The sequence below is a fragment of the Pygoscelis adeliae genome, unplaced genomic scaffold (assembly GCF_000699105.1).
Source record: "Pygoscelis adeliae isolate BGI_AS28 unplaced genomic scaffold, ASM69910v1 Scaffold220, whole genome shotgun sequence".
NCBI lineage: Eukaryota > Metazoa > Chordata > Aves > Sphenisciformes > Spheniscidae > Pygoscelis > Pygoscelis adeliae.
Window position 1 is genome coordinate 1,287,890 of NW_008824049.1, and position 10,746 is coordinate 1,298,635.

Here is a 10,746-nt window from a genome sequence, read left to right on the forward strand (position 1 = left end):
GGAATAACTGCACTGGAGTAGGACAGGATGAGCATAAGAAGCCTCTAAATACAGTGCACTATGACTGAAGTTATACTTGATTATTATTAACTCTATCCAATTGCATAGCTGTTTATTCATTCATTTCTTAGTAGTTTATTCAGTCTATTAGTAGGGTATTCAGTCTCCACCTAATTTCTGTTGCACATCTTTGAATTCATTTTCGTCTCTGAATTTTCTGAATTCCTGTTTTATTATTCATTTGTAGCAAATATATATTTTTAAACACCTGTATTGCTTGGTCACATACAAAGTCATAACTCACACTATTGCTTGAGGAAAGATCACTACAGAATGTAAGAGTGGATTCACAGAAAATCCACTAGAAACTATGATTTTTAGCCTGGGATGCCAAACCGGATCAATCTTTCCTTATGTGAAGCTCCCACTGATCTCTGCTGAATCAGTGGACAAAACCTGCTGGGTTTACAGTCTCGTTTGGGTTGTACAGCCCAAATAGCAACCTCCGTTCTCAGCCACAGGTGATGGGGATGCTTTCACCCTGTGGATGCTCTTTACTTCTACCCCTCTCAGTCTCCTTCCTTCGGGGGCAAAAATTAATTCTGGTTTCCCCTCCTAAGGCTTCTATAACAATTGACTCTCCATCAGGCACTGGTAAACAAATTTGCCGTAAGACCTAGAGAAACTCTCGTCCCCAGCTCTGGCACCAGCTCCCGGATCCCTGCCATGGCTACGTGATCTGCCATCAGCACTGGGCAGTCCTGGTCCCCCAGATCTCCATCCCCCTGCTCAGCTCTTTCTCCATTTAATTACACACACCCTCAAGCATGGCTCATTTGGGCCTTTTGTTTTATATAATCTGGATATAGCACACTTTGATACTTTTTTGCTGTGAACTGTCTTTGTGGTGTATTAGCCTTTCAATAATTCAAGAGTTTGGAGAATGACTGCATTCTCTCTCATTTTTCACTCTTTCTCACAGTGCTGCCCATCTATTTATGATGACTCGTTCTTTGTTTTTTGCCCTTTCTCTTCAATATTTAATATTTTAAGCTAAATTTACATTTCCTCAATGATTCCCATATGTTAGATATCGTCCTCTGGTTCGCAGGCAGAAAAGAACTTTAACACCGAATAACTCACAACGTGGAACAATGTTACAGTCCAGACTCCTGCCTCACCCACACTGCTGCAACCCTTTTGACTTGATCTACCTACATCAGCCCTTTCGAATCAATCACTCAGATTGAAAATTAGACACGCGGAGCCGCATACTGCTCAACATCAGCCAGTGAATAAGACCTTGTGCCTGCACAAATTCCCACTCAGCAGGGTTGACCTAGTATGTGGGGAGCAATGTTTGGCACATCATGTTTTAATTTTGGTGTCATTAATTTTGCGGGAGCGTAAAGATCAGGTCATAAGATACACTGATCTGACACCCCCTGCATAATGCCGAGCCACCTCCACTCCGTCAAGAGGAGCTAAGGAGCGTCTGTGTTTTGGGAGAGAGGGCTCTGTCTTGCAGAACCAGCACTTGAAGCATCCAGGAGCAGTTGTCCAAAGGGGCTAGCCCTGGGCGTGCACAAATCCGTGCTAACCTCTGACAGACATGACAACATCCTGAATCATGGACTAGTAAAGATTTCTGTGAAAAATATGAACCCACAAAATACTCTAAATTGACAAGTCAATATTTAAGGGGCATATAATTATTAAGCAATGCAAATAAATATACTGCTGTCCCTAAAAGGGCAGTTAATAGTCACTGAGGTTATGCCCACACAACGTGGAGAGGAAAGAAGACATTGTGGGAGTGTGGGAGCTGTGCTACAGACTCTGGCTGAAAGCAAAGATACTGGCTCAGTTCTGCTGCTGCTATAAACCAGCTTCCTAAGAAATGCACTGCCTCATTCAGTGGAGGATCTGGCCCGGGATTTTGCTATTGAGATATCTCAGCATCACTATCAAATGCTGACTGAGGTGAACCTTCCCCCAGTCCTGAAAGCATTAAGATGTGAATCTGCGAGTGATGTGCTGCAGAAGCTCCTGTGTACTCTCAATATTTTTCAATAATTTGCAAAATTTGCTGTAATCTGCACCGCAATATGGTATTTTAAGCAGCCACAAAAACTATAGTGACAGGAAATATGTAAATGATCTTCAGCATATGGAAGTCGTACTTTCTATTTACATTCTATGCATATTTCAGGTACATATGTACACGGGTCTATCTGTTTAAACAGACAGATATATGTAAGAAAAAGATGAACCCCAGTGTTTCAAGACAGTACAGCTATAAATACATATTAACCTATAGACATATATATATTAACATCTAGAACCTGCCTCTAACTAGCATGGATTGTTTGCAAAGATAAAATTGGTAACATCAGTGAACACCACTCGGAGATGTTCTAAGTTATTTCTACCTAAAAATAAGGAGCCCAGACCTTAGTTGATCTGAACTATAATCACTCCTCTGATTTCACTGCAACCAATCCAATTCATGCCAGCTAAAGATCTGATTATCAGAAGATCCAGTTATTAATTTAAGGTCCCAACTAAGGACTTCAGTACAAGGACCAAATTTCTGATTTATTGAGACTCCATTGCTTTCTATGCCATAAAACACCAACCAGCACAGAAGTCTTATTCATCTTCATCTTTGGTTCGTATAGAAGATGAAGGTATCAGATTCTGCCCTGGCTGATGCCCTGCATGATCTGACTGAAGCCATTACAGAATTTGCCTCATTCAATCACGTTTTAAGCATCTATTCCTACCTTTGTAAGTCTGGGAAGACCTGATCACACTCTTTACACTCCTGGATTTCATGCACGTCCTGAAGGTCATTCTCATTCTCAAGCTTTTTCTGGAAGTCCTCCTCCACCATGGAGAACGCAGAGTGAGGTGTGCTGCAGGGGAACTTCTGGTGGTCTACAAGCTCAGCCTTGGACTCAAAGAGCTGGTCACAGTCCTCGCAGCGATACTGGCGCTCCTCTGGAAGACAAAGGGGTTGGGCACAGGGAGACCATATCAGTTTTCAGTCATTTTTAACTACCATCCCACCAGGAGCTCGATGACAGAGTGGTAAAATAAATGGCTATTCAGTGAAAAAGAGAAGAACCTCAAAAGAAACAAGGATGCCTTAGAATGCTTTATAATAATGCTTTAATTCTACAATATATGACAGTGCAATACTACCTGTTAATTGCCTGGGTGACATCCAATAGGGATCCCTAACACTGGTTTAGGACAAAAGTCAATGCGTTTATATACTATCCTAAATGGGGATATACAAGGTCTAAGGTGGATATCCAGTGGAGGCTACCAGTCTCTGCCTTTCTGAATGAAGGAGACTGACTTAGACAGGAACATCAGCATCTAAAATAGCCAAGAGGGTGTTTATAGAGTTTTTAAAAGTCTCTTTGTTTCCATTAGAGTCCTTTTGCAGCACCCAACTCTGTTCAAAGTTAGCCAGAGACACATGAATTTGGGGTAATGAAGACAGGGGGCCTTGCTTTAAATTCCATAAAATCAGTCACAACTGAAAACAAGTGTAGAATATCACTAAAGTGTCACTTTGGAGTGAATATTGCATTCCATTAATTAGTAATTCCTGCAAAAGAATAGATTAGCTGAAGAAAATCCCAAAAAGCAAACTTGGAGAAGAGCATCCTATGATATTTTATTCTGTTGGATTTTCTACTGATGGTCCATACGAGGAGCCAGACGCCCTGGTTTGGTTCCAGTGTTACCTGCCCTGCAGATACAAATGGCCAGGGGCTCTGAGTCAGAAAGGCACCGAGGAGTCTGGCTGAAATCTCAAATGTATGTAGTTGGTTGCTACTTGACAATTGAGTTGATCCAGAGAAAGCATCACAGGGCTCTGTTGTCTGCTGTCCACGAGCAATACTTTGGCTCAGTCTGCTTCTAAATTAGTCCTGTGGGACATATTCCTGCATGTGACTGCAGAGTCAGTGTCTGGTGTCATTTATACAATAGCTACTTGACCATACGGACTAGGCATGGAAAACACTATGCTTGAAAAGGGGGACATCTTTAGCAATAACTAAACAAAGTTATCACTATGGAAAAAAAACCCCAAACACAAAACCAAATTACAATGAATGAATAATCCCCACCTTTTTCTTAAGAGAACAAAAGATGCTCTAAATGTACAGGCAGTTACAAAAAAGCACAGCCATGGGAAAACCCCTGTGTACAGTCCCTGAATCCTTGAGAATTTGTAAAATGTCCACATTGGCATAAACTGCAACCCAATGGGCATCAAGCAGATGTCCTACACCTAGTCCTGCTGTGGCTGTATAACTCACTGCCCAACGGGCAGCAGAGCGAAAGGAGCTTTTGGAGGTGGGGGACAAATCTGAGCAACAGCCCAGGAGTTTCAGAACCAGAATCTGTGCGTCAGATGAGTAACAAATGAGCACGAGGAGGAAGAATGGCTCAAATGTTCTCACAAGTGACAGCAACATTAACAACCTGAGATTTTCTCTTTTCAAGATGACAGAATAACAGTTGTTTGGCTAAGTGACAAAAAATAACCTATAATCAGGGTCCATACAGGTCCTGCAGGAGCAGCACAGCCTAGAGATAAGGACATGGACTCTTTTTCTCCTTTTGCAATACCCACAAAATGATCAAGTTTCAATCTTGAAGCCTTACTACTGCCCTCAGTTACATCTGCAGACCTCTGTTTCTGCCAGGGAGGTTCAAGTAAGTGAGCGTAAAACCTGAATGACATTAGGAGTTGCAGGGATGCAATGCTGAGAAATATTGACTGTGCAAACTAGAGCTCGTCAGGTTAGCAGATAGAAAATGCAACATCAAAAGAAGCGACATTCAGTTGCATTCAAATGCAACACTGAATGAAGCTACACTCCTGGTTGGACCAGGTTGGAGTGATGGAGTGATGAAGAAAATAAACAGAGAACCCCCAATGCCAGCATTGACATCGCTTTTAAGAGCAGACTCACTCTTCAGAGGGACTGAAGGAGTTGTGATAATATTAGACTAGTTTATTCACTGAACAGCTTTCAGAGAAACAGGAGGGCAGAAGATAAACAAATACAACCGTGGTCCAGCTCTCCTCCCTGGCTGCAGTGAAGCCATCCCAGATTTCAAAAGGATTCCAACAGAGGAGAAATCTCCCTAATTTTTTGCTTAATTTCAATGATACTTTCTATTAGATTAGACAGTAAGAAGTGGCTAACCGTGAATGTCCGGAGCCATTGTTTCATGCGAATAACCTTCACTCTTCATGAACAGTAAGAGCTCCTCTCCTGGTTCAATATCTGCTACCACTCTGTAGAATATCTGAAAAAAAACAAAGAGAAAGCAACGTGACTACCACAACAGGCAAAAAGGCATAAACCACTGCCAGTGAGTATTACAGGATCAAAACCGCATGGCCAGACCCTGCCCTGGCGTGGGTGCTGGCTGCTGTTTGCTGGAGAGGTGCCGACTTCGACTATGGCACGTCTGCTCCTTCCAGCCCCAAAGCCATTGGTGCTTTGGGCTGTAAGTATAAAAAGGACGATTGCTTTCAACAGCCTCTGCTGCAAAATGAGCTGTGATGACTGCAAATATCACCAGCAATTTGCATGCTTAGTTATACCAAACCCATGTACAAAGTAGCCATAAAACGCATCCCTGAGTGATCCGTGTAAGGGAGATAACTCCTGTTGCACTGGGAAAAGGTACTAAAGCAGATCTGAGAAGGTGTTGCTGATTAAACCATAGGCATCCAACCCCCCATTTCAATCATCCACGCAGTCCAGAAAGCTGTGAGGCGAGAGGCTTATACAAAGCAGCGCACCTGGTTATTCCTTAGCTTCAAACGGGAATCAAAGGAAAAATCAGTCCTGGATGAAGGAACACCGTGATCAACCAAAGCTGCTGGTAGTGACCCCAGCTGGTGGCACCTAGTCCCCTGTACAGGTGACATCAGGCTCCGGGCTCTGGGAAGGAGCCCGTCGGGGAAGCAGGAGGCTGGGGGGGGGGCGAAGGGACCACGCTCCCTTGGGTCCGTGCACCCAGAGCAAGCGCATGCCGGCACCGCAAGGCTCTGCTGAAAGGAAATTCCCAAAATCCATCTGGCTGCTTCATGTCTCAGCAAAATGTGAACACCGCTAAAAAGCTCCACGAAGCAGCTCAAATAAATATTAGTAACTTCCTCAGGCCTTGTTAAACAAAAACACATGACAGCTACATTTCCTACGCTAAAAAATGATGCCTTTGCATTTTCTCAGACTAATGTATTTTTAAAGGTTTCGCTCTCAAACTCTTAACTCTCAATACTCATTTCAGTGCATTGGGAGAAAGGCAGAAAATCACCTCCACTGTTTAAAGTCAAACAGATGCGTTTGTCGCAAGGTAGGTACAGGTATCTAGAGATGCGTGGGTATTTTTCTTGCCGGGTCGCACAGGAACCATCACCCATCAGGTGGCCCCGGCAGCCGAGCACATACCGATGTCCTCCAGGAGGTGGCCGTATAGTCTAATCGTTTCTTTCTGCACAAGCAGCCTTTGCCCACAGATACGCGCTAAATACCTAAAAATAACTAAATAAGATGCATTTCCTCGGATTTGTTTTCTCTCTTCTTCACCTTGTCCCAAAAACTGCTCTGGAGGAGGCATGCAGGGAAGTGGTGGTAAAGGCTGCCGGGGCCAGCTCGTCCCATCATCCCAGCGCTTGCCCCTCTCCAGGTGCCAGAAGCGCTGGGAAAACACATCAGACACAAGGCACCCTGCCACAACCCCCTGCTTATGGCCAATTTTCCCCATAAAAGCCAGGAGAAGGAGTTTATGGGCAGCCTGATCTGCCCAGGCTGCACCTCCCTTCTCTTCTACACCGTCCTGGTCGAACCGTCGGCTGAGTCTGCTTGGGCTTGCCATTTTTACCCCTTGCCAAGGAGATTTCGAACTTCTCCAAGTATTTTGGAGGGCATAAAGGGCCAAGAGAGCCGTGGCAGGGTCTCGTGCATGTCTCCTCATGCAGCCAGGTGAATGCCTGGTACCACAATCGCCTCCGGAGCCAATGCCACCATGGGTGCCGAAGGATGCAGGGCTGCTGCACAGACTTCGGTGTGCTGGGGATGCAGCTGGGGCAATGCAACTCATTTGATCAAAGGCCGAAACACATTTAAGTGAAGCCAGCTTTTAACTCCCGCAAATAAATCTGATGTCAGCGCCACATCCAGTGAATATTTGCTTTAAGCAATGCTTGTTTTTCCATTTATTAAGATAAACGTATAGAAAACTGGCTTTTTTCTTCCAGAAGTATAATGGCCTCCACACATCTGAAAGGGAAGCTGCAGTCCGATCTGTGGAAGATAAGCCTCGTTGCCATCTTGCTTTGAGTAGAAACAATATGTGTGTGGCATTGCACACTGACCAGAGAGACTTCTGCAGACCTCCCTGCTGCAACAGCACCCACCTCCCACTTGGGGTGGGAGTGGCCAGGTGGGACCTCCACCATCTCAGAGGGACCATGCCAAAGCTCCTGCTCTGCCCAGGACTTGCCTTGGTGCTCCCAGGTTTTGTGCCATGGTCGGGTAAACTTAGCTGTTCTTCTGAGGTCAGCGGTGCATCCACACCGAGGAGTGAACAAAAACCACAGCGAAGCCTCCTCCAGTATTTTTCCTCCTCTGCTCGTGCTGTCCCATCAACAGTATTTTCATAGACCTTTTCACCTCTCGTCACAAAGCGAGGACACATGGACCATACACAGGCATAAAGAGGGTCTTGTTCAGGAAGCACTGTGCTGGGGTGCATCACTTCTCTTTGGGAAGGCCCGGTATGATGTTTCCCCCAGCTGTGGGATAAATCCCTAACCAGGGTGTAAACTCTGCAGCCAATTGTCCTATCTGCTTTGGTATTTGAAAATATCAAAGATGATTAAGCTACCCATCAGAAACTATCTGACCAGCCTCTCTGTACCTCAGCGGGGAGATGAGATGGAGTACCCAGAAAAACTCCATGTTTTAGGTTGAGTGATGTTTCTTTATTTTGTGTCTCAGAACTAACGCCCTCCAAAACAAGGTCCAAGTGACAGATTTCCAGCTCTGGCATTTTGACATTATTATTATTGTTATTATTGTTATTATTATTATTATTAAAATAATAACTTTATTATTAAAATAGTTTTTTTAATTTCTGTATGTACAAAAACCCCCCACCTGCACTAACAGTTTATATACTAAACTGTGTTCTAATGAGGATCTAAAACAAAACATATTGAACTTTAAACCAAAATGATCACGCAGGTAATTTAATCTGATTTTAATAGCTGTCCTTATTACTTCACTTAAAAGGCTTTTTTCTCAATCTTTCCACCTAAAACCTCCTGGAGATATCCTGTCTGAGAAAAAGTGAGAAGCTAACTGTGGAAAGGAACCACGTTGCCCGAGTTTTTAGGCAGCAGCAGCCTACTGAGGGCAGACAGCGTGGGGGTCCTGCAAGCCCCCAGATGGGAAAGCTCATAAATTACTCCCCAGCCCTGCAGGTCCCCTCCTGGCTGCCCTTGTTTTCCAACAACAGCAACCTCTACCGCAGGCAGTATTTTTTGTATTAGGAAACACTAATGTAGAATAAATGAACTTTTCAATTGCAAAGCTTGAGGATTTCTTGGATGCAGTCCTGACTCTACTGTAATTAATGAAAGGTTTTAATTTTCTGACTACCACCTCTTCAGCCTACCAAGCCCGTTTCATTACCTGACTTTCTCAGGTTAACCTGCGCTCACAACGTGCAAGCATGCACCAGTCTGCCTCGAGAAGTGTAGGAAGAGCTGCTGCACAGTAGAGGAACGATCGGGAGGGGGGGGCGGAAAATAAAAGCAAAGTCCAGATGCGCATTTCACATGCCCTGGGATCAGCGGTGTGTGACTGCAGTTTATATAGGAAGAGCAAAATCGGATCCAGATCTGGAAACACTTTCAAAGTTCAGGGGGTCTGAGGTGGGGAGAAGTTGGAGGAGGCCTAACTCATCAGTCCTCTGTGCCTGCCTACACCGCAGGTCATATATTTATGCTACTGAGCAGAAATAAAAGCTCCCAAACTGCAAAGCCGTAAAGGGAAAGGGGAGGGGAAAAAAAAAGGAACACACACAATTTACTTTTAAAAGGATGAATAAGGCCTCATTGTTATGAATCCCAGTTTACTTTTCCTGGTCAGGCACTTGAAATTTTATTTATGCTTAATAGACTGCATTTGGCATGTGTAAAGATGACAGAAGCGTGAATTATGAACGACCTTCAACCTATTCAGGAAGTTGTAATAATTGAAATAATAGCGAAAACGCACTCCCCGCGAGCTCGGGCCGGGGCCGCGTGCTTGGCCGCTGCCGCCCACGCGCTTTGAAGTGCCCCGGCCATCTCGCCTGCCCCAGCGAGACCCACACCACTCTGCCTGAACCCTCCCTCTGCTCCCGTCCAGCGTGCCCTCCAGCCCCTGGAAAGGTTTAACCAAAGGATGCCGGTTTGGGAGGAAAAAGTGACAGTTAGCCGCTGCTTGTGAGCAAAAGCACCAGCTGCTCCGCATGCATCTGTCATGCTCAGCCCTGAAGCAGAGTTGTATTCCATTGCATCTAACTAAACTCTTTATTCCTGTGTATATGAGAGCTTTGGAAAACACTGCATGTGCCCCAGTGCTGTCTGGGAAATTCAGATTTTAGGGCAGGTGAGAGATGCTGCTCAGAGTCGGTGCTGTTCGTATTTTAACCCCCCAAGCAATGTATTGAACTTACAGCTAGCACCACAGGGAAAGGCACCGAGTGACTTTGTCCTGCACCACACTGGTGCAAGTGGGAGGACCGAGCGGAGGACGCACTCTGGATGGAAAGATGGCAAGGAACAGAAGACCCAAAGGTGGAGCACACCCTGGTGAAAGCCTGCTGAAGCCCACCAGCGCCCATAGAGCCCTGTGCTGCTGCTCCTGCACTGACATCCAGCGCCTGACAGGCTCCGAGCCTCCGCCACATGCCATGGGGACATGTAACCCGAGCAAGGCATCGGCCCTGGCTCCCGGCCACTTTTGGGGGCTGCAGTGCGCTGGAGGGGAGCGTGCCCCAAGCTAGGGCAGGAAAGTGAGCGCCCGGAGAGGTGGCATGCACACTGCCAACTGGCATTCGCCTCTGCGCTGCTTTGGAGCAAGAGTGGAACTTGCCTGAAAAGCAAAACAAATTAAACGTCCAAAACTAATAATAAGCGTTATGTTCAAGGAGCTCGAACAAAATCAGGATTTATGCCCGCCAGAAAAATGAGAAGGACAAACGGATACATAACCTCACAACGAGCTGTAATTAAGCATTTGAGGGGAAAAAAAGAAAAAGGTCCAAACGGCAAAGCTTCAATTTTAGCTCCTGTGATGAACAACTTCTGCAGCTGGAGAACTGTATGATGAAACCCGAGCCAGGTTCTTCTTGCCATACTCAGGCAAATGATAAATTGAAACGAACTGGAGTTTTTTCAAGGGCTAACGTAGAGGAGTCCTTCCCGAGCGCTGTATCGGGCCCAAAGAAAACTTCAGCAAAAATCCACAGGCGAAACTCAGCAAGTGCCTGCGTGCGAGCAGCTATGAGGGCACGAGTGGGAGCCTGGCGGGGAGGAGAGGACCCTCCTCTTCACCCTGCTGAGATGGTGGGGGAGCGCCACAGCACCTCAGCACCAGGACTGCGAACCCTTTCCTTCCTTGTTTCCAAAATGCCCCGAAACTGCTAAAG

The 10,746-nt window shown here is 45.5% G+C and overlaps 1 protein-coding gene across 1 annotated transcript in view; it reads right to left on the reverse strand.

Moving 5' to 3' along the window:
* The window catches only part of MECOM (MDS1 and EVI1 complex locus), a 194,496-nt gene that overhangs the window by 32,364 nt on the left and 151,386 nt on the right, over positions 1 to 10,746 (reverse strand). Inside the window, exons 3-4 of the mRNA XM_009333565.1 lie at positions 5,238 to 5,340; positions 2,787 to 3,003 (exon numbers count right to left, since the gene is read on the reverse strand). Of these exons, the coding sequence (XP_009331840.1) occupies positions 2,787 to 3,003; positions 5,238 to 5,286 (266 nt within the window). The 5' untranslated portion in view covers positions 5,287 to 5,340. The remainder of the gene's footprint in view (positions 1 to 2,786; positions 3,004 to 5,237; positions 5,341 to 10,746) is intronic.